Genomic DNA, 23,855 nt, shown 5'->3' on the forward strand with positions numbered 1-23,855 from the left:
CCCGTAGGGATCAGCCGAGGACAGAGCCTACCCGCCTCCCTAAAAATGGGATTCTCGGAACGCCGTAATGAAAACCCGGGCCACGATCAGCGCGGGGGAACTGGAGGGAACACGGCCGGTCCCCGCGGGGTATGATTGAGGGAGCGAAAATATCGAGGGAGAGAAAAGAAAAAGTACTATTTTTTCCGCCCGCTGCGGCGGCCGCCCCGCGGCTGGTACTGGCGGAGGGAAGGGGGGAGCGCCGGGCCGCGCCCCCTCACCTGCCCCCGCCGCCCCCGCCCGCCGCGCCGCGGCTGCCGCTTGTTTGCACTCGGCTTATCCGGAGCGGAAATTCCTTTCCGTTTTTGTGAATGACAAACTCATTAACGATTCATCAACACAACCTGTTCCAGCCGGCCCGTCGCCGCGGCAACAGCCCCTTCCGCGCGCCCCCATTGGCTGCGCCGGAGAATGTATCCATTGAGCGGAGCCGCGGTTGTACCCATTGAGGAGCCGCCGGGCTGCGCGGGGCCGCGGCCGAGGGGCGCTGCGGGCGCTGCGGGGCAGCCCAGCAAAGGAGGGCAGCGGAAGGGAAGGGGCACCGCCACCGCCGCAGTGTTTCCATGCTGAGCCGGGGAGCCCCGCTCGGCGGCACGTTAATTGGATTTCATTCAGTCGTGGCGGAGGAAAAGCCCAAGGGCTCGGGCTGCAGCGGCGATTAGGCAGGTTCATTCAGGGATTCATTGACAGAAAGAAGAGGAGACAGGGCAGGCTGGCTGCGCGCACGCAGGCACACGCGCTCACACTCACACACACGCCGGGGCCAGGGCTGCTTCTCCCTCCCCGTGACTCCACCGCCGCCCGGCGTGGGGGAAGCGGCGCGGGGGGGGGGCTGCGTGATTCATTTTCCTGGGGCGGAGGGAGATAAGTTGTGCGGACTTAGAGGGGTGCAGCCCGCCCGCCGAGCCAGCCGCATGCCTCTGTGAGAGAGAGGGGCGCTTCCAGAGCACGCTCCGCTCCCCCCGTCCTTCCTCATGCTAGATACGTTCAGACCCGTCCCTTTCGCGTCGGAAATGGCGATTAGTAAATCCGTGGCGTGGTTGAACGAGCAGCTGGAGATGGGCAACGACCGGCTACTGCTGATGGACTGTCGGCCGCAGGAGTTGTACGAGTCGTCCCACATCGAGACGGCCATCAATGTGGCCATCCCCGGCATCATGCTGCGGCGGCTGCAGAAGGGCAACCTGCCCCTGCGGTCCCTCGTCGCCAGCAGCGAGGAAGACCGGGAGCGCTTCGCCCGCCGGTGTGGCACCGACACCGTAGTGCTGTACGACGAGCACAGCCGCGACTGGAACGAGAACACGGGTGGCGAGTCCGTGCTGGGGCTGCTCCTCAAGCGCCTCAAAGATGAAGGCTGCAAGGCATTTTATCTGGAAGGTGAGAAGGGCCGCCCCAGGGCTGGGGGAGAGATCTTTGCCTGGGGCCCGGGGCTGTGGGGGACGGGGAGCCGAGACCCGTGGATCTCTGCCTGGGGAAGAGGGAGGGGGGGATGCGGTCTGCAGCGTTCCCCGGGCAGTGAACTGATGCGCCAGGAGAGCACCGAGCTGGGTAGGGGGCTTTTCCCCCTGCTCCACATCTCTTCCCCTCTCCCGTCCCCCCTTCCCCTCCCCCCCCCCCCCCCGCCCCATCCTCGCTTTGTTTAAAGAAACCTTGATGTCTGAAATCACTATGGCAGCGTGGGGACGACAGGGCTAAAGGGGATTCCGGCATGAGCCTGGCAGAAGGAATTGCCGCTGAGACACCTCTCCAGAGGTCCCCGTAGGGCGAAGCGGTACAGAGCTTTAATCTTGAGTGCGCTGAGCCCTCCGCCGCAGCGGATGATTTTCTTAACCCTTCCTTTAAGTTAGTCTGTCTGCATGAGAGTGTGACTTTTTTTTTTCTTCTTTTTCCCGGAGCTCGAGAGGTGCAAAACAGACGCTCCTTTGCAGACAGGGCTGTGCCAGGGAAGTAACTCGACATACCATCTTATATCAGGTTGCATTTTCTCCTCTTTGCTTTTCTCTCCAGGTGGTTTTAGCAAGTTCCAGGCCGAGTTCGCCTTGCACTGTGAAACTAACCTAGACAGTTCGTGTAGCAGCAGCTCTCCTCCTTTGCCAGTCCTGGGCTTGGGAGGCCTCCGAATCAGCTCCGATTCATCATCTGACATTGAATCTGACATTGACAGAGACCCCAACAGTGCCACCGACTCCGATGGCAGCCCTCTCTCCAACAACCAGCCTTCCTTTCCGGTGGAGATTTTACCCTACCTCTACTTAGGCTGTGCCAAGGACTCCACTAATTTGGACGTTTTAGAAGAGTTCGGCATTAAATACATCTTGAATGTTACTCCTAACCTGCCTAATCTCTTTGAAAACGCCGGTGAATTCAAGTACAAACAGATTCCCATCTCTGACCACTGGAGCCAAAACCTGTCTCAGTTCTTTCCTGAGGCCATCTCCTTTATAGGTAAGACCAGGTTACTTGCTAACAGCTATATGTCAAGAGGCAGAATTCAATATCTTTTGCAGAATTCGTGAGGTTTCGGGCGAGAATTGGTAGCAGCATTTATGGCCGCCTCAGGGGGATGCCCCTTTTTCTGATTTTAAAACCGGCTTAAGTTGAGGGGCTGTTTGGGACTGTTTGGAGGGTTATTGAGAAGTCCCGGTGAATTGTAAGCGACCTTTGCAGGGTTGCACATGCATACCTGGTTTGTCTGGCTGTGGAATTCCTCCTTGACTCGTTTGTTTTGGAGCTGGGGACTGAGCCCCGCGCAGGTTGGGGGATCTTCTTAAATCACTTCCTGGCAGGTGGAGGTGGGGGCAAATGAGCATGGGGTTGATGGCTTACTTGACCTTTTTTTGTTATTGATGTTGGTTTTGGGCTTTTTTTTTTTTTTTTTTCTTTGAGGTTACTGGAGAGCAGTATAATAAAAAGAAACGATCTGGGAATCTTACTTTAGCTTTTAAATGCAAGTTATGAATAAGCGGTGTCCCTGGCAAATATCTAGCCAGAGCTTCAATTAAATCTCGTGGTAATAATGATATACCTCTCGGGCTCGGTGCCTCGGTCAGCCGGCCCTCAGGCATTACCCGTCAGCTCTGGAAACCTGTACCCTTGGGCCCAAGGAGTTCTGGTTAAAATCTGCACTCTCCTTCGTTTCGGAGAAGACTCAAATCGCCCCATCGGGTTTCGGTGGGGTGGACATTGCATTATCTGTTAGGGAGCTGTGCTGTAATCCGGTTGAATGATACCGGTAATAGTGGAGAATGTAGGTAATCTGAGCCTAGCAGGAAGAAATGTGGGCTGGAAGCCACAAAGAAACTAATCTCCAGGCATTGTAATGCATTTCCTATTACAAAGGAACCCATTTTCAACCAATGTTGACATCCTGTTCCTCCTAATGGGCTGTCCCCTGTGACTTCCCTCATTCTTTTAAAATGCCTGAATACCTCCATTGTTAGCTGCACAACAGCTGGAGAATAATTTAATAGACCTTTGCAGTCTGCTGGTCTGTATAAAGCCTTTCAGTGACATATTGTAGGATTTCCATGCCGGGGCAAGGGGACTGTAAGAATTTAAAGGCAAATCTCCAGGCAAAAGCCTGTCTTTTAAAACTGACTTTTAAAACAGTGTTATGCAGCGTGTCCTGCTCCTTTTGTCTCATTCTCAGTTTTCTCAGCTCTTGGACTTGGGTAGTAGGGGGAGTGGATTCTCCACTTGTCCTGGTTTTAAGCCACTAAAGTTAACTCCTGAGTTGCGCGGCTGGGCACTGGGATCAGAATTGTACTTTCTTCTTACTTGATACTCATTTGTTTTGAGAGATCAGTTACCAACCCCCTATCTTATATGTCCTTCTCTGCCTCTTTGTACAGATGAAGCACGGGGGAAGAACTGCGGCGTCCTGGTGCATTGCTTAGCAGGGATCAGCCGCTCGGTCACAGTGACGGTGGCCTACCTCATGCAGAAGCTGAACTTGTCCATGAACGATGCCTATGATATTGTCAAGATGAAGAAGTCCAACATTTCGCCCAACTTCAACTTCATGGGTCAGCTGCTGGACTTTGAGCGGACTCTGGGACTGAGCAGCCCCTGTGACAATCGAGTGCCGAACCAGCAGCTGTACTTCACCACCCCTTCCAACCAGAACGTCTTCCAGGTGGATTCCTTGCAGTCCACGTGAGCTCCCATCACCTCCCTTCTCCTGTCTGTTTCATGGGATCACTCCTCAATGGTTTCTCTTTGGCAGTGATAAAGAAATGCAGCTTTCTCTTTTTCTGGCCTCTGCTATTAAAAAGCAGCTGCCAGTGCAGGCAAGGGAAGGTTACACAGTATGAGTAATTAATATGAATTGGCTATTGCAAAGGGAGGGGACGTGGCAAGCTCCCTGGGCAGGACCGTGGTGACCAGGCAGCAGGTGGGCAGTACGTTCATCCCTGCTTGGGCAGTAGCCAGGGTCTGAGGACTTCCAGTGTGGTAGGGTGAGGCTGGACAGGCTGGGCATGTGTTCTCTAGAGACTGGAACTGTCCTTCTGCCCTCTGCTCTCAGATCTGTGACATGCATCTTTGTCTTCAGTGAAGACTGGTTATTTTTGTTCATTTGTTTGTTTTAATTTAGAGGAGCCAAAGAAAGAGATTTCAGTTTAGTGTATTTGGAGTACTTGTTTGCTGGGAGCTTGGTAGTATTCTACTTGATCAATGTAAATAGCTAACCTTAAATTGATTTGCATTTTTTTTCTTAATTCACATATACTCAAGAAATCAATCCAAGGGATACCTGTGTTTTTGTTCTTTTCAAAACTTCTGCTTTGTTTGTTTGTTTGTTTGTTTTAATTGTAAAGAACATATTTGCAGCATGCTGAGTTTTATTGATGCAAGCTTTCCATGAGGGAGAAATGGCAATGATGAGAAGTTTGCAAATCATATTTTGTGAGCAAGCAGAGTCTCTACTTTCATATATCTTTCTTTTCCTTGTGGTGATTTTTTTTTTCCTCATGCTTTTGATGTAGGTTCCATTGATATATATATATATATACACACATACATATATATATATATTTTTAAATTAAATTAATTTTTTGCCTTATCTTTTGTAAATAGATCATCTGGGAGGAGGTTTGTCTTTGAATGCGAAAGATTTTTTGATCACTTTTTAAAACTTTCAGATGTGCTAAACAGTGCATTACCTCTGTACAAATTCTTCAGGGAGCTTCACCTCAAATGCAATATTTTGCGTCTTTTTTTTTGTATAAAACTGGAAGTATGTGTGAGCATTCGTACCTGTGTGTACGCACAGTGAACCTGCACATGGTTGCCAATAAGGGAGAGTCTAATCCACGGTGTAAAAGTTTTAAGATGGAATTTATTATAAGAATGTAAACCCTTAAATTATTAATAAATAAATAACTATTTTTGGCTATGGAGAACCTGGCTGGTTTATTCCCCCTTTCCCCTCTGTGTGGTTGTGGTTAATTGCACAAAGCCATATGGTTATGTTTAAAGGCAATGATTGCTTTCAATAGCTTTTGTACATCCCCTAAGACAATAAAACCTTGATTTGCCCTTTGGTCCACTGGTGCCTCAATGAATAAACGGTGAATGTGCTGGATTCTCATCTTGCTTTGGTGAAGGGAATGCTTTTGAAGCCTTTAGGTTAATTACAAAATATTCCAGCATTCCTTTGCTATACCAGAGATGCACCTGACTCTGGGCCATAATGTTTTTTCCTCATTACTATTTTTTCTTCTATAATTAAGAGTAAGGACCTGCTGTTTTCTGGATTTGTTTATGAATTTTGGCCACTATTGCAGATGCCAGGAGATGGGTTCATGTTCTCCTTAGCTGTCTGGTAGGAACTCATTTCACAGAGATTCATCAGCAGTCTGCAGCCTGTAAATGGTTTTTCTGTTGCCACCTTGCAACTTAATGAAGGCAAGGAGGAAAAGTCTCTATATACCCTTAGTCACCTCATTTCCTCTTTGGATCCTTCAAGCACTTCAGTCTCTGCAGAAGGAAAAAGGGGGCTTATAGCAATTGCTAAACTTCCTGCTGCAACTTACATTCATTAACATCCTTCCTGATGATAACTGGCCCAATGTAGGGTGGTGACAAAATCTGTGTGCAGTACCACAGTGAGGGGCTGATGCTGCAGCTGGGGCTGTCGGCTGAGGTTCTGCAGAACTCCGGGCAGCCAAAGCACATTTGAAGTAATTTTAGAAACTGCAAGTGTGTGAAATGAAATGCAAACAAAACATGGGAAAAAAGTGAGTCAGTGTCTCATGCAGTAGTGGCCTAGATTGAGTGCATAAACTGTGAAAGTAGAAGTGGGTTGCAGTTAAACTTGGCTTGTGCTAATCCAGTTTTGAACGGTTTCCGCTCTTGGCATTCCCTATGCTGTTCTGTTCAAAGTGGAGATTTGCAAGCAGCTCTAGCAATTTCCTGTCCAGCTGCAGCTCAAGTGACTCCCTTGTTTGGTTTTTTTTTGTTGTTTTTTTTTTTTTTTTTTTTTAATATGGTCTGTGGATAATTTTAGCCAGTTTCCTCTTTGTGGATTATTAATCTGCTTTCCTTGTAGAACCTACATAGCTGTGTCCCTACTGTTCTGCTGAAGCTAACAGATGGCCTCCCCGCCACTTCCTCTCGTTTCGCTATGGGTTTGTTGTCAGGCCACTTCTGAAATTAATAGTGTTTTCTGGCTGGCTGCCACAGGCCATTACCACAAAGGGGAAGTAACACATCTGAATAGCAGGAAGCCAGGCAGGGTCACAGCGTGAACTGAACCTGTTGAGTGCAATCAGGCCTCTCCCGTTTGGCAAGTGTAGGGCTCCTCTTCCCTCCCCCCTTTTAAAATGTCTTGCTCAGAGAAAGGGCTGACACCAAATGCCTCAGCTGTTTGCATCAGGCAAATATTTCCGGCTGAAGGAGTTGCGAATGTTGGTTGTGGCTAGGTGCCCCTTAAGGTGAGGAGGTAAAGAACAGTGTGTGGCAATGTAGCCAAGGGGAGAAGAGCCTTGGCTTTTTTTTTGCAAACTGCTTTGAAAAGTTAATGCTCACAAGGGCTTCCTGCTTCCTTCCTGCTGCACCGAATGACTAACACCAAATGGGTACTTCTGCAATTCATCATTTTTTGTGACAAGCAAGCACAGAAGAGCAGCTTTGCTCACAGACACACACACACACACATACCGCAGTCAGGCTGAAAACTTGTTCCAGATTTTTCCTTGAGCAAGACCTGAACCAGGGCTGTTTCAGACCCTTGGCTGAACTTGAACCAGACTGGGTGAGAACAACTTTGGTCACAGGCAACCCCGAACTACAAGTGGAGCCGACCCAAAACCTAGTTCAATGTCTGGTTTTGCTGGGAGTGTTCACAGTCATAGTCTGGCTCCGAATTACAAGTGGTTTGGAGGAAAAGTGATGAGGGTTTTACCAGCAATCTTCACCCTCTCCACAGAGGTTCCCAAATAACTCTGTCCAAGCATGGTGCAGGGAATGGATCACTCTACATCAGCACTTGCCAGCTTTTCCCAGGCTGGGTGGTGCTTGCTTCTGCATTGTGTGTCCTGGTCACTCCATCTACCCACTCCCCAGCACTCATTTCAAAATAATTCACTTCCTCTCTCCCCTGCCTCATTTCAGTTCTTGCTGGGATGGGGCAGAGGTCTCAGGCTTCTGAGGGGTTTGGCAGCTATTGCAGTTCCTCAGCTGGCAAAGTAATTTGTAAAGGGAAGAATAAATCCTTTGTGCCTGTAGGGTCAGGCCTGGTGTGTATAGGAGGAAAGGGGAGAAATGTTCGCCCTTTGCAGCTAACAAAATCACAACCTGCTTCTTCATATTATAATGTAGTAATGGGAGGTAAGGAAATCCTCCAGAAGCTGTGGAGATACTAGGAAGGAAAACTGTACTATTAGGAGCACTCTCACATGACCCATCTACCGTTAATACAAAGGATGAAATTGTGTCCTGTGGCATCCTGTCCTGTTTGCCCTGGTAAGGCCAAGGCTTCCTTTTGTGTTCGCGTGCACACTTTGCTTTTCATCTTCTGTGCAATAGCAACATGAAACTCATTGTATTGGTTCCCCTTCTTGCATTTCCTCTTTCCCATTCACACCCTTTCAAACCACTCTATGTCTCCCTTCAAAATGTCCTAACTCTCTCTGGTTTTTGTTGTAGTAGCCATAATTTTATCTTTCCCCATATTCTTTCTTGTGCTTTTTTAATGCTGCTCTTCCTCCTATGCCTTCTAATTTTCCACAGGTCTTTTACTAAGCTCCGTAGTTCTGACTTCTCCTTTGTTTTCTTACCCTTTCTCTTTTCTGTTATTCTCTTGTTGTTTTCCTCATATTTCCTAAATCAACTCATCTTTCTGCCAGCCTTAAGCCTGCCTGCTCCTCTTTGTTTTCACAGTGAAAACCAGAATGAGACTCATGGACTCAGTCAGTTATAGTGAGCTATAGGAAAGGTGTATTTTAGAGGAAAAAGTAAGAAAATGCTACTGCTGTCCTCTTGCCACTTCCTAGCAGATGACATTACTTCTCACCTCTGCACCCTGTCTCTGTGTAGATTGGGCTCCACATGGCTTCCCCGGGTTCCCTTTGTAGCTGCTGCTAACAGAAAAGGCAGGCATGAGGAAGCAGCGTTTCCTTTGGGCCTATCCAATGTCAGAGGGGACTGACTCCCCATTTGAAGAGAGAGGAGTGGTGAGGAAAGTGGGGTGAGACAGAAAATGTGTCCAACAAAGGCAGCTCTGCTATCAAAACTGAAGCTGGGTTTAACAATTGTGTCTGGATAACATTTCTTCAGCTTCTCTGAAAAGCTTATCCAAAAATTTTTCCCTGGTGAGAAGCATGATGACACTTTATTCAGAACTCCAGGAAAAACAATTTTATGTGTTTAAACAAATCTACAGCCTAAGCCCTCTCTCCACACTGCTATAAATCACTGAAAGCTTTGCCTGAGTGAAGATGGTGGACCAAATTGCTAAGCTCAGTCTGGTGCCCCCCTAGACCTTGGGTGTGCATGCTCAGCATTCCTCAGTTACCCCACAAACACAGGTATGGGTCCAGCCCCCTCCACTGCACAGCAGCACTTTTGAGAGACTCTGGGACTTCAGTGAGATGCTGCATTCAAGAAAGGTCTCTGAGTTTGCTCCAAACAGCTTGTAGCCAAAAGGAAGTAAGGGCTACCCACTGGTGTTCTCTCATGGTGTGTGATGACTTTGGGTTATAGAAACTCTGCCCTTTTGTCCTCCTGCATCAGGCAGAAATGGAGAGTGCAGCATCATGCATCTTTCTTCACTGCCAAATTTGAGAGATAAGCATGTGCTGTAACTCAGTAGATAGTACAGACAGTAGGCTGGTATGGGAGCTGCCCTCTTTTGAGCGAAGTGCTTGTCTCTGTAAGGAAAGGAAAAAGCCATGTTAGATGCTTTCTGTTGTTTGTTATCGTAGGGATCTGCAAGCACTGAGGGAATTCTGAAGTGCTCACAGCCATAGCTTTTCCTCATAAGGCAAAGACGAAGGATGTTGACTTACCACAAACACAAGGAGATGATTATCAGATGGAAAGGGGGGGTATGGAGTCTGCTTAGGAAATATTTCTTAATGACAGAAGTTGCATTCAGGACTATATTTGAGAGATGCAACAGAAAGTGTGCCCCACTCTCCCTCACAGCTGTGATCCCCAGGACGCAGGAAGCGTGCAAGAATGCTGGCACTCTCCCACCCCTAAGCTGTTTCAGCACTGCAGATACCAGCACACAAAGTGATGCTACATGGGAGGTCTGTTTACCATAATGTGGAGACCATTGTGAAGCACTTTGCTCATTTTGCCAGTGACACAAGTGTTTTGCAAAGTCCTGCTACCAAGATCTTCCACCTCCCCAAATGGGCAATGTCCTTGCTTAACTTCCAGACTTTTACTTTAATGAACTTCTCTGTTTTTCTGTTAAAAACTCATTTTGGGGCATTACAGAAGTCTGTTTCTTCATCTTTTTTTTTCTTGCTGACCTTAACTCCGTAGGAAATGTATTTCCATCTGCAAGTGAAGCCATCTGAAAAACATTGCTGGCTGACACTCAGTTTACACAAAGGAAAAGTTCTTTAGAGTTTGAAGGTAGCAATTTTTGCCTTTGCTGGGAAATGGCGACCTACCAAAACCAGGCTGGAAGCACTAGTATTCAGTATTTGGGAAAACATGTTTGTTGTTCAGTAGGTACATTGGACACCCAAATGATATAAATCAGCGTAATAGTAGAGACTACCAGCTAGGCTCTGCCACAGACTGGTGTCCATAACAGTCTTGAACCCCTTGAAGACATTATCTGCCTCTGTTTGGAGACACTAAGAGCATAAGTGGGGTTTTTAGTTCCTTTTTTTCTGCGTAATGTTACAGTATTCTGAACTAGATAAAGAGCTAGAAAGTGACATGTCTCAGTGTGGTGAGAGAATTTTTTCCTTATTTATAAAAAAAGAGAATTTTAATGTCCTGGGGAGCTACTAACATTAAAAAAAAAGTCATGGTCACTGAGACTTCCACTATTGCTCGATGGATTAAAATTTCCTGTGTTATCAGTGGTCTAAATTGCATTTTCTGTGTCAGTATTTCTACCAAATTAATTTGTTTGAGAGGTTTCTAGGCCAGCCTGGCTCTTTGTGAAGAAACATAGCACAGCACCTCTCATCTAGGCTGAAATTCAGCCCAGCGTTGAGTTGATATTCTATTTAAGCATTTAGGAATTGGGTAACACTTGGGTTCTGTACAGGATATTTTTGTTATAAATAAAGACAAAATGTGTCTGATTTCTTGAATACGAATCAGGAAAAAGAAACTAGGTTTTCATATACCTTTACAATCCTTCACTTAGGTTTTTTTTGGTTCAGTGAAATTTTGCAGGCTACTGTATGTGAAGAAAATATTTTTTATATTTGCAAGTTGCTGTCAGAGCAGAGAGTAGACCATGCCTATTATTAATGTGGACCAATTCTTCTTAAAAGAAACTTTTCAGATGTTTACAGCTTTGCTAGACTTTGTTTGGACTTGAATATAAATGCCTCAGGCTGGTCTAAAAAGATGAAAAGAAATTAATATCCCTCTGAATATGTCATCCTAAAAGACTTGGCCCTTTTTTTCCTGAAGAAAATCCCTTGTTGTTTGTCTGTGTAACAAAATCTGTTACTGTTTCCTTGAACATCCTCAGCTTTCTACGCCTGGAGGAAGGAACTTGAAATCTGGCAGGGTGTGCCGAGAATGTGCCTGGTGCTGCTCCCCCGAATAGCTCCTCTTGCCCAAGATTTGAGCTGTTGGAAGATGGTGATCTGAACATGCCAAGCAACTGAATCTTTATGAGCAACTTTCTTTATAAGTTAGCAGTGATAAAATTTAGCTGAGCCTGCCCTTGGTACTGAGCTGCCAGGCCTACCAAGCAGGGACAGCATGGCACACTCTGAGGAGGGAGGGGATTTGTGGTGCTGTGTCAGTGAGGTAGAAGACTGTGCAGTAAGTCTGCCCCAAAACTGGTAAGTTTGATTGGAGAGCTACACTGTGCCTCTGTACCTGAGCATACCTCAACCTCTGTACCTGAGCTGCCTCAAGCATCCCTGCACTATAAATACTTTTTACATCCCTGTTTTCCCTGAAAAAAATATTAATGGAGCCAGTCAACTAAGAACAATTTTGGTGTTACGCAGAGAAGAAAACACACTTCAATCAACAGAAAGCAGAGCACTTTGGTGATGTTGCTGGAAAGGCAAGAGATGAGAAAATGTAATTGTTTCTGGGGTTCATTGTCGGTTAAATTTTGTACATGTTGAAGTGTCTCAGGTGGCAGCTAGGTCTATACATTCTTCTGTAAGATTCGAAGTGCTTGACATTGCAACCTCAATAATATTCTTCTATTAGTGTTTTCACTTTATGCCAGCAGTAATATTTCAACCTCTCTGTTGAGGTCTAAATGAATGACATTCCTATGGCTTTACACAAGAGTAGCAGAGATCACACTTGAGCAGTGTTTGTTATTACAGTATTAAGGTTTTAAAAGACTGCCAATGATGGTGAAATAAAATTAACAGGTTTCTTTTTTTTTTTTTTTGGTGTGTGTTTCAAAGTGTATGTAAGCTTCCTTTGGCAGGGATTTAATCATCTGGTATCTTTATGTAGTACCTTGGCTAATGTGAGCTGGTTACAGCTATGGGATATTATTGTGATGTTAATAATAAACATAATTATCTGAGGTCAAAAAGAAAATTTCCTTTTTCTCTGAGTCCTGCACAGCCAGGTACAGCATGGAACTTGTCTTAAATGGTGTGCATGTTGCTATATTCCATGATTACCATTCTACATCCTTGGATTGCTGAGTCTTACTGCAGAGTTTAGTGAGCTAATCCTGGTCAGTAAAGTTATTCAAATGCTTAACCATTGGCAAAATCAGATACTGGGGCATTCTTTTGGCTGTGAAAATATACTGCACACTGCTGGCTGCATAATAATTGATAATATCCACTAATGATTGAAGAAACTAGAAATTCTTGGGCAGGACAATTTCTCACATTACTAGAGATTTCTGAATTAACTAAGGAACTAAATGCTCTTTTGTTCTGGCTGCTCAGTGTAAGGGAAGAAGAAGCAGATTTTTTGGGTGGTGCAGAGCCCTCACACCCTACTTGGTTCCACAGAGGAGAATCAAACAGGGAACTGGGGCAATTGAGTCCTATGTCATGAGCCACTTCAAAGACCATCCTACCCTTTTGCTTTTGAGAGCATCACAGACAGGACTCATGGTTCCTGTAGTTGCTGCACTATAAATGGAGTCCCTGAAGTAAAGCTGAAGTAATGCAGGGATGAATCAGGACCAGGAGCTGTGCATGTGAGTGCCATTACTTTAGGGAAAAAAAGAAAAATAGACTTTCTAATGTATTCCTGTAAATGTGAGTTACTGTTAGTCAAGAAACATAGAAATGAACCTGTATTATTCCAAAGCGAATGTCAGATGATTCTGTTCCTTGCGCCTTCTACCTAGAGTGAGGGTGAAGATTGATTCATTCTCTGAAAAAGCTTCTAGCTGGCTTTGTATCTTGTGTGTCTGCCTAGAAGTCTCAATTTTTGCTGGGCAAATCTTTAATCTGTTGATAACCACAGACCTGGATAAAGACAGTGGGTCTGCTCCTTTCAGGCTCAGTACCAAAGAATTTAATAAATGCTCTGGTAGGAAGCAGACGTGGGTTATGGCCCAAGGCAAGGAGTGCATGAAAAAGCTTGAGCAGTACTAGAATACTGGGTCTGTGCATGCAAAAACAAGAATATGATGGGTAAGCTGTTGTTTGTACAGAAAAAAAACCTCACCAGCCTATAAGGGTAACAGTCATGGTCATTACATTGAGATGGAGCAGACAGTCAGGGTGCAGTGCACAGCCTAATGCTAAGCTGGGCAATCAGATGACCAGCTGCCTCTGAAAAGATAGTCTATGCCCTTTCTTCTTCTTTGTTTTCATTTATGTGCTCATTTGTTCCCTAGCTATGAACACTTGCTTGTCTGCAAAGCTCTATGAAAAGTATCAATATTTCTTCTGGTGATCTCGCCCTGATGTAGCACACCATGAGGTCAGGAAAGCACCAGACACAGTGCAGTGGTGGGAATAGGAGGATGCAATTAATAGCAATAGAAGGATGGACAGAACCAAATCTTTTGACATTAGTTTGAGCTGTGATTGGCTTAGCTATAAAATCCAACTATGGCCCCAATGTCTGAACATAGAATTAATTGGAAAGACAGGCTGGGGGGTGTCTAGGCAAGGAAAGTGCTTACTGATATCTGCTTCTGTTGGGTTCATGGAGAAAAACTTTTAGAATTAAAAGGCAGTGGTACCAGAGTGCACACCTGACTCGCACACTTGATTTCCTTCCTAAAGGAAACGAGCCTGCAAGATCCCCAAACCAGCTTGCCTGCTGTCCAACAGGGTAACATCCATGCACAAATCTACAAGTTCCTCACAGAAGGCGGCCAGGTTTTTATTCTGCAGCATCATTTTCTGTCTACTTTTTTTTCCCATTTTGAACAGAATTTTGTGAAACATCCATAATGTTCATACATATATTATTCTAAAACCAACAGCTGTCCTAATTGAAGAGCTATTCTGTGGTATTTTGATGGGCAGTTTTCAATAGTGGCCACAAAATTTCATTTTGCAGAGTTGAAACAGAAAAGAGTGTGGATGGAGGTATTTGAATTAGGATACAGGCTTGCATTTTAGTCTGACAAATATCTGACTAAATACCAATTTGTTATATTCACACAAATACAGGATTGCTTCATGGTACGGTTACACTGGTTAGTTTAATCTGTGAAGCATTTAAACTAGGCAAAATTTGTTACTAGTGCAGCGGAGAACAGTAATTTCTAATCTGAAACTTGAAGAAATATATCCCAATGCCTCTGGTACCAGGGACATTGTTCCTGTTCTAAGTTTCAGAAAAAAGTCAGGCTTCACTTTGGTGCATTTTAGCATTGATGTTGTACCATCTATCTGGTCTAATTCACATGGCCGTAATTAACATAAAAATGCACTTGTCATTTTCTCTTTCCATGTCAGAAGAATGCTTCAAAGAAAAAAAAAAAGCTTTGTGCCATGATTAATCATTACCACTAATTAATTTTATTCTGATATAATTAAAGCAAAATACATGCAAAACCTACCCATAATGAAAGAAAGCTAATATTGATGAGCCTGTGTCATATAGTTCATACATGGAGAAAGTTTATATTTTCATGAAGGTAATGGCAACCTGGTATTTCTAAAACCTCTAGGAAATGCCAACAAAATGGGAACTAAACAACACTGGCTATTGTCTTTTTCCTGGAGAGACTGGAAACTCTCCTCTCCACAGCTCAGGGGAGAGCTCTAGGATGCTACCTCCTTGGGAGAAAAGTGTGGGGCTGGAGATGTCTTTCCCTGCGCATTGAAGTGTTCCACCTCAGAGCTGAGGACTGTTTTTGCTACCACTGGTCTTCTGCAAAACACTTTTTCTTCCCATGATGGTAGCTGTACAAGCTACTCTGGGAACCTTCAGGTTAGAAGAAGTCCCACAAAATAATTCTTCTGATAGCTCAGCTTGGAAGCAGAAAGCCATATCCACTTTACTGTGCTTGGCTTAATCCAGTTGGCAGTTGCAGCACCGTTAAATACATCTTGCCCTGAGAACTGGACTGTGAGGTAATTCCACTGCTGTGGTAATTGCCATCACATTTCCAAAGATGCCCCTTGCCTATATCAGCTGAAGTATTTCCATCCATTTCCCAAAAGTTAGGGAGGTGGCTGGGGTGCTGTGGCAGAGCCCAGTGGAACCTGGCATGGGAAATAGCTGGCTTCAATATTTCTGCTGCTCCCTGTCCACATATGGACTTAAAATCCACTGGCAGCAGCAGGCAAAAGCCTCCTCACAGCAACGGGGGAGAACAAAGTGCTGCCGATCCTGTTGGAGCTGTCAGCTTTGATACTGGCGAGGGGATAGAGGTGTATTTGTTATCCCGGACAGCAGTGAGTGGAATTAATTTTGGAGTGACTCCACGTGGTGGAATGAGGGCTGTCCTGCTCTGCGATGAATTTCCAGGCAAAATCTGTGATTTTGTTTTGAACGTTTGAAGGTTTTAAGTGGTTGGGCTCTAATCCCTCAAAAAACTGGAATCTCCCCCTGACCTATGCTATATGCAAGTACCAGAGGCACAAAACCCACCCTTGTGCCATACCCAGGGCACTTCATGGGCACCACTCTCTTCTGGAGAACGATTCCTCCACATATGTGTGAGTCTGTGCTTGTTTGTCCTTCATATCACCCAGCAAGTTCCATTTGTCCCCAGGACTCTTAAGGGCAGAAACCCTCCAATTTCTAATGAATTTTTGCAAGGGGGCTTTTTGAGGAGAGAGAGAAGATATTTAAGAAACTTAACTTACTCAATTTAGTAAACCAAACAGCTTTAGGAAACAGGATGACCCAGGATGGCAATGTGACACAGAAAAAAAAGATGTATTACTTTGTCTTACTGAATAAAGAGACTACAAATAAATTCCCAAATGAAAGAAAGTCAATAAATCCTTTATTTGCTATGTTTTCACCTTTTGAAAGAACTGCTCTAGCCTTCCCTTCATGTTGTTCATTCAGCTAGTTTTCAGAGCAAAAGCAGTCAATTCTGCATTATCTCAGTAGGACAGTTTTAATTTTAACACTATCTGCCCTGATCTCTCTTTGTCCAGTTAACATTTCCTTGACCTAGAGTTCAACCCCTTTCACAAAGTAACCTCAGGCTTTGATGGCAGTAATTCTACCTTCAACGGGTTCTGAATACACAACCTCCAGGCCCAAAGGAGAAGATTAGCAGACTTAACCCTAATTACTTGTTATTGTGTAGTTGTTAAAAAAGATTTTGGCTCCAGAAAATGAGGCTGTAGCCAGACAGAAGTTAGCCTGGGGTTCAAAAGTCTAGCAATCTTTGGCTCCACAGGCCTATAAAAGCAGAGTGTTGACTGAATGCAAACAGCCTGCATGGTGAGAGGCCCCCTTGGAACGGGTGACAGCAGGCCATTCGTCACGGGAGGCAGTGGGGGTCAGAGGAGTCTCTCTAATGCTTCCTCGCCCGCCTGCTCTGGACAGCTCTATTTGATTCCTCTGTCGGTGGGAATACCAGACTGTGTGATGGCTGCAATGAGCAGACCTTCATGTGCACACTCTCTTCTTGGGGCTTTTTGAAAGGATGAGCCGTGTTTGAGGCACAGCCAGGAAAAGTACCCCTGGTGCTGCATTGGGTGCCTGCCACCTCCTGATCTGCTGCTTCTCTGGGTACTGGCTTTAGGTCGGTGTAATGAGCACCCATCAACAATTAATGATGGTTGTGGCATGGGAGGAAGGATCCGGAGTGTCTTTAGTGAAGTGAGAAGCAGTCAGTCAACTCCTCACCTTCGAGCATTAAATGTCGTGAGAGGTCAAAAGGTTTTGCCAGGAATGCAAAGTTTGGAATATTTTTAATTAAGCTACATCCTTTGAAATTCTTTCAAGTCAGTCTTCAAACAAATCAGGTCTTAAATCAACACCCTTTAAAAGCACACTCACATCTGGTAGGTGCCTTCATGCAAGCTCTACTGGGTATCACAGAAAGCAGTTAATTTAATTTTGAGTCATTAAAAACCTCCACTTATTATTGTGTTCATTCACTGAAGGATATATTAATATTCCTTTTCCCTGAATAGCCAAATTCCTTATCCTATGTGAACTTGGTGTGTTTGTGTCTGAACGGGTTTACTATCTGAATTTACCAATGTCTTAAATATATGGGTTATGAGGAGAGTTTGGAATATGAGTGTTTTGATTAACCTAAAGCATGCCTGCATCTTTGTTTGTTTTCTAGAACCTATTTTTATGAAATGCCTGTCTCTTAGAGAGTTACTGATTGGGGGATATTTTCATCATCCTATAAATAGAAGCCGCAGTTGACATAAAAATAACTGTATTCCGTCACTAGAGTTTAAGGCCGTTTTGGAAAGTTTTACTCGCATGAAAAGATTCAGCAGCTGGCTAAATCTCACAACAGACTACATAAACCAGCAAAATCAAACTTGACCTAAACATTTAAAAGACACTAAATGCCATTAGAAGGTTGTGGCAGACTCGGTTTCCATCCTGGCTGTCATTTTCAGGTCTGTACACTTTCACTGTTATTTCTGTGACCGGCACACATGGGAATCAAAAGACTGTCTGCTAACAAAGACCTTTGATCCCTGGATTAACTCTTCTAACACTCTCCTTAAGCAACTAGAAAAATAAAATTATGACCTCATTATCTATTTTGAGAGAATATTTTAACCGGCCTCTGAGGAGAAAGGCTGGAGAGGCCACCCGAGTCTCCCGGGTGAGAGCTGATGGTGAGGGGTGGCACCTATCAGTGTGAATAGTTCAAATTCCATCTGTAAGCCTGGAAGCAAAGTCCTTCTGTTGAGAGCTCCGGCCTCTGCCTGGCTTCTCAAGGGCCGTGACTGTGCTACCAGAGCAGCTGCCCCAAGGCTAATCTCTGACCCAGACCAGGTGGTGCAAGACAGCTCCTGTCCACATTGCTCAGAAGTAACTACTCTCTTTAGTAGAGTAGTAACTACTCTCTTTAGGTCAGCATGGCCAGATCTGGAGTAGTATTTGGCCCAGGTCTCCACTGGCCCCATATTACTCTGCAAGCTAATTATTAAGCAGTAGTGATTTACTAATTCAAAGCATGTTTGACTGCTTGTGCTGTCCCATGACAGTGTGTAGGGAATTTGAGGACATAAGGCCTATTGAAGTAAGATCAGACAACTGCCATGGACTGAGGGGAGTTAAACTTGCTGCAGTCCAAGTCCATTTTGTTTGTCTGGAGTGGAGCCTGGAGCAAGTTATTCTGTTAACTGTGTCCAGACTTCCTCTCCAAGAAACTAGTCATTTTGCTTCAGAAGGGAGCCTGGGAGGGAGTGAGCATATGTTGCAGCGGGGATTACTGCAACAAGCATATTTCAAACCAGGAGTCCCGTGGAAACGAAGTATATATGGGCAGATTCGTGGTAGATGTTTCAGAGATGTTTATTTCTCCAGCCGAATGGCCGGGGCTCAGCTAAGGAACCCCGCAGTCACGGGACCCGAGGGTCCTTGGCGTTATCAGGGAACCCAAACCAACCAATGGGAAACAAAGGTGACCAGGGGCAGGGAAACCCCGTGTCTGTGCCCTCAGGGCCCCTCTCCCAGGGCTCCATGGCAGGGGAGGGACCCCAACATCTCACCCATTTTATTTTAATAAAAGGAGAATGAAAACAACTGGATAAACATAACAAGAACAAGACAAAACAAGCCACCCTCCTGAGTCTTTAAATGTCCAATCAGATTCTGTGGAACATCTCAGGGCTGACAGAAGGGAGACAGAACTCTCCGGGCATGCTTTGTGGGGAAACTGAGGCAGGAGATGGTTAAATTTCTTCTCTCCCTCTTTTCATCCCCCCCTCGGCATCGGAGAGGAATTGTAGGGAAATGGAATTGTATAGGGAAGCCATGGGGTGAAAAACGGATTAGGAATAAACTGGGGATAGGGTAAACTTAGGAAGGGGTTCATATTGGGTATAGGGTAAAAGGGGGAAGTAGGCTGTGGGTAGGGAAGTTGCTGGGATGGATAGTATTTATAATTTTGTGCATAACGGCTGCCTTTGACTGGAATACCTCCAGGCCCAGTAACATTCGCTGCTTGAAAACCCTTCTTTCCTTGCACTATATCAAATTGCACAACCTCCCCATCTCCTACACTTTGCAGGTAATTTTTAGGGTTATTCCTTTTAATGGCAGTTCTATGGATGAATAGATCTCCCCCTGTATCATCTCGTGTTATAAATCCATAGTTGTTTTTTACATTGTACCATTTCACAGTTCCTGTAACTTTCGTGGCTACAACTCCTCCTATCCTGTGCTTGCGTATTTGTCATGGCTGCTGCTCCGCACCCTCCGAGCGGCGCTGCTCCAGCGCGTGTCTGGGCTCTGCACGGCCCCGCGTTGCCATCGCCGCTGGCCCTGTGCCCTGTGAGTGGTTCTGCTCTGCAAACTCCACGCTGCTTTGAGAGCGGCCCCGTTCTGGCTCGGCGCTGCGCTGCGCGGCTTCTCGTGTCGCTGTGGAAACCGCCACTTCTCCCTCCGCAGGGCTCTCCGAGCCGTGTGCTCAGAGCGGCGTGCCACGCCGATGCCCGGTTCCTGGCTGCTCGTGGCCCACGGCACCCGCGGCACCTGCGGCATCGCTCCCTCACTCGCGGCCGCGTGGCCGGGGACCCCGGGACGGGGACGGGGTCTGCCATAAGGCGCGCGCTCCCGAGGGGGCCGGGCGCATCCAGCACAGGCATCTCCGCCGGCACGGCTGCAGTCATGTGCTCCCGGGATGGCGGCCGCGCGGTCTCGGCCACGGGATAAGTATGATCCTCTGCTTTAGGGGTAATAGGACCATACAAATGCTCCTCAAGAGCTTCCCTGATTATAAGGTATGCACGGAAAGCTTCTCTTTGATCCCTTACCTTATCCCAGATCTCGTCCCAGAAAGACCCCTCACAAGATACAGGAGGTTCGATATTAAAAAGTAAGTCTCGAGAAATATAGGAGAACCTTTTGAAAAGCCAGATGAAAAAATGTTCTAGATCTCCCGGTTCCAATACTTTCTTGTTTTGTTCAAGGATTCCTTTAACTTCTAGATACATTTTTCTCTGTGGCTCAGAGAGCCCCATTTCCCACGATTCTTCCATAGTCCAGAGAGAATATCCAAACCAAGATGAGAAGAGAGAGATCTAGAGTGGTTATTTTACTCACGAATCTTCCTCAGGGATCAGTATCTTGCTCGCATTCCTCCACCAGTTTGTTGCAGCAGGGATTACTGCAACAAGCATATTTCAAACCAGGAGTCCCGTGGAAACGAAGTATATAAGCAGATATGCAGCATGAATGATGAGAGGATCAGATGCCAGCAGCAAACAGGGAGCTGAAGTAGGTGACTCTTGAGACATCTGTTGATCTTCAACAGGGGCCTGTTTCAGCCATGGCAAGGGTATAATTTATGCTTGAAAGTAACTCACATTCAGTACTTGATGCAGCTGACGTTTCCTTAGTTTAAGCTCAGATACCCAGTTTTCAGCAGTGGAGCCACTCAGCAAGGGCCTTTATCGGAAGCTTAGCTGCGTGTTCCCTTCACTTTGAGTATGGTTACTCCACAGGCACAGCCGTTGTCAAATTTGGTCTAATCTGGAATGAAGATAGCAATGAAATTATGGCTTGGCTGTACTCTGAAAGTATGCCTTTTTGCCACTATGCTTTGAGCTGATTGAGTCCTAACTATGTCTCATATCCTGTTTCATGAGAAGCAGAACAAGGAAGCCCAACTTTCTATGGATTTTCATTTGACCTTCCCATGATGATCATAGTTTCTCTCAAAAGTCCGTAAGACTTCCCCAGTTCCCTCACGTCTGCTACACATCCTCACATTAATCTATTTCCTCCATTTCCCTGTTTTTTCTTCACCTTATTTCAGCCCCCTGTCCCTTAACTATGGGCTGAGGTAGCTGTACTGAGTATCTGAGCTGCAGACACTGTGGCCCATCTGCACGCTGATCAGAAAGCAGCCGCATGCAAGGTGATTGTCCAGCCAGAAGGTCTTGGGGTTCTCATATCGAAACTTTTCTGTGGATCTCCTTTCTCCAATTTGTATTAGTTGCTTTCCTCTACCCACCTGTTGTCTTTCACAAGTCTTGTAGTAACTCATATTTCACTGGAAATTCTCCCTTTTTGCCCGATACGATTGTGAGCAGTTGTCAGATTTAAAAGCTACTAGGGTAGGAGACAAATGACAGGCAATCTGAAATACAAAGGGATGGACAGGATGACTAGAGAAGCTCAAGTTCCTTAGGAAATGAGGTTATAAAGAAGGTGGTGGTAAAATCACCTTGGATCTCTGCTGGCAGCTGGCAAATAACACAGATGCCAAGATGGGCAAAGCTGTTCCTCAAGCTGGTTTATGCCAGTTTTTCTCAAAAATGTAGCATGACCAAGGTGAAATGGATGTTCCTCTAAGTGTGATTTCTTTATGCCTTCCTATCAAGTTTGTGTATTCACAGTGAACATCACCACAGTGTCCAGGAGACACCAATACCATGACATCCCCAGTACGGACAGGCACGGTTCAAACAATTAAGCCAAGAGGCTTTTGTCCAGGGAACAACAAAGTGTTACACATTATTTACCACTTTAGCTGCACTTACACTTTCAGTACTTAAGTCAGCTGAGGTGGGTTAACTGATGATAATGTGTATAAAACAAAGCCATTTAGATGCATGTGGTGAAGATTTGGTATTAGTTACATGCCTCTGAAGTCAGCAGGGTTCAACGTCTGACACAGTGCATATCCAGAGGAACACCCTTCAGAGACCTTTTGAGTTTGCACTTTTTTTGTGGACAAAGCTGACAATTTATGCCTATTTTTTGATATTGGACATTAAAGCTAATGCATGTGCCTGGACCAAAATCTTTGTGCCACAGAGGATTTTAATCTTAAAGAAGGAACAATGTTCCTCTGAGGAGCTTAACTTACCATAAATCATGATAGAAAATCCTGTTGGTAGAAAAAATGCTGTCAGTATGTGCTGAAATAACCTGAAATTCTCCTTGTAGTTAGAGTTATATGCTTGTGCTTTTTCACAGGTATCTCATTTGAGAAAATGGCCTCACAAGTCTCATCTGAGACCAGCAGTAGCTGTTCTACCATCTAAGTTCCTTGTGAGACTCAAGCTCCTTAATATACTCTGGTAGCATAAAGGCTCTCAGAAAACAGTGTTGGCCCCTTTCTTCTGAAAACATAGAGATTTAGGAGTCTAGCTTTTCTATAATGGCTTACACTTCTTGTCTAAAAGATCTGGCGCCCTTCTCAGCAATAGAGACTTAAAACCCCACTCACAAGAAGATCCTTCTCTTCTGTCAGCGATGCCAGTGTTCAGAAGGGACCAGGTCTGCAATGACTTCGTAATGGTCACTTCGCAGAGCTCTCCTACAAGGGACAGGCTGACTACTAGGAGCATAGAGCCATTCATTCCCTTTCTCACCAGTCTTTACTTCTTTGTTTCATAGTTAGTAGAGGTGGAGATGTGTCTTCTCAGGTCCAGCCTAATCGATAACGCACTTATCCATGTAATCCCACTTTGCAGGGGAGATACAGCTATAATCCTCTGCAGGCAAAGAAAAAAAAAAAACCTACGCTATAACCACTAGGCAGTAATAGAAAAGATTGTTTCCTTCTTCATGTAAGGAAAAAGTGCATATTCACCCTGTTCACAGGTGAGAATCTGGGAATTTGAACCTCAAGGATATTGCAAGAATTTTCTCTGCAGATGTTTCACAGGCACAGCTCAATGAAAAGGTAATTTCAAACACAACACTATGTTCGTTGTTTCTTAATGATTAACTTTAAATGACTGGATCAGTAAGTGGGCTTACAGTTACATACCCGTCAGAGGTATGTAACTCTAGCAGCTGATCCTGGACATTCAGGCATCTTATAGACTCATGTCCCTAAAAGGAGCATGAGTATAACCTTATTCCATATTTCTAATAGGTGCTTAAGCCTGAACAGAGGACATAAGCCAAAGCTTGAGAAGCGACAGAGAGTATCTCACTGGAAAAACTTATTGATGATTTCTACAGGGCAAGTAGGCAAAGCAGATAACTCAAAAACATAGTCAGACCATTCACTCTATAAATCAACACAGCCCAAATCACTCATCAGAGAGGAACATGAGGTCTATAAACAATGGCTCCTTTCCACAGACAAGTTAAATCGTTGATAAAGATCTGAAACACACAGTGCCTCAGAGGTTTCCTTCTTTAAGATCTCTTGTGTATTTGCCTGGGTCCCTTCTTACACGGCTCCTTTTACAACAGAAACAGAATGCCATTTTTGTAGGAGAGCACAAGCCTTTATTCAGAGAGCCAAAATTATTTGGCTTCAGTGCCAAGAGTCCTTCTGTAGCTACATCTCTTCTATGTCGTAGGAAGTATTGATGGCTTTTTGTTTGTCATTTCAGCTGCACAGGCGAGAAATATATGTGGTTGCACTGTGTACTTTCTATTCCAGGCATGAATCTCATTGGCATTTTACATGCAGGAACCTCTGGTAGCCTCAGCTGAAGTTTTCTAGGATGAAATTGAAGGTTTATTCAATGGCTGAAATGCTACTCCAGAGCTTAGGAGATCTTGCTTGTAATTTCTTCACAGTATTTCTGTACTTTTTTTCTCAGTAACTCATATAGTATATGGGTAAGAAAAAG

At 45.1% G+C, this 23,855-nt stretch overlaps 1 protein-coding gene across 1 annotated transcript; it reads left to right on the forward strand.

Moving 5' to 3' along the window:
- The first annotated feature begins 476 nt into the window (after positions 1–476).
- On the forward strand, positions 477–5,438 carry DUSP6 (dual specificity phosphatase 6). Its single transcript, XM_042017596.1, has 3 exons — positions 477–1,416; positions 2,047–2,484; positions 3,891–5,438. The coding sequence occupies exons 1-3, from the start codon at positions 1,014–1,016 to the stop codon at positions 4,196–4,198; spliced, it is 1,149 nt and encodes a 382-aa protein (XP_041873530.1). The 5' UTR covers positions 477–1,013; the 3' UTR covers positions 4,199–5,438.
- Positions 5,439–23,855: the final 18,417 nt, after the last annotated feature.

Source organism: Corvus kubaryi, unplaced genomic scaffold, assembly GCF_017639235.1.
Source record: "Corvus kubaryi isolate FWS band 111438036 unplaced genomic scaffold, C.kubaryi_AGA036_p1.0 137, whole genome shotgun sequence".
NCBI classification, from domain to species: Eukaryota; Metazoa; Chordata; class Aves; order Passeriformes; family Corvidae; genus Corvus; species Corvus kubaryi.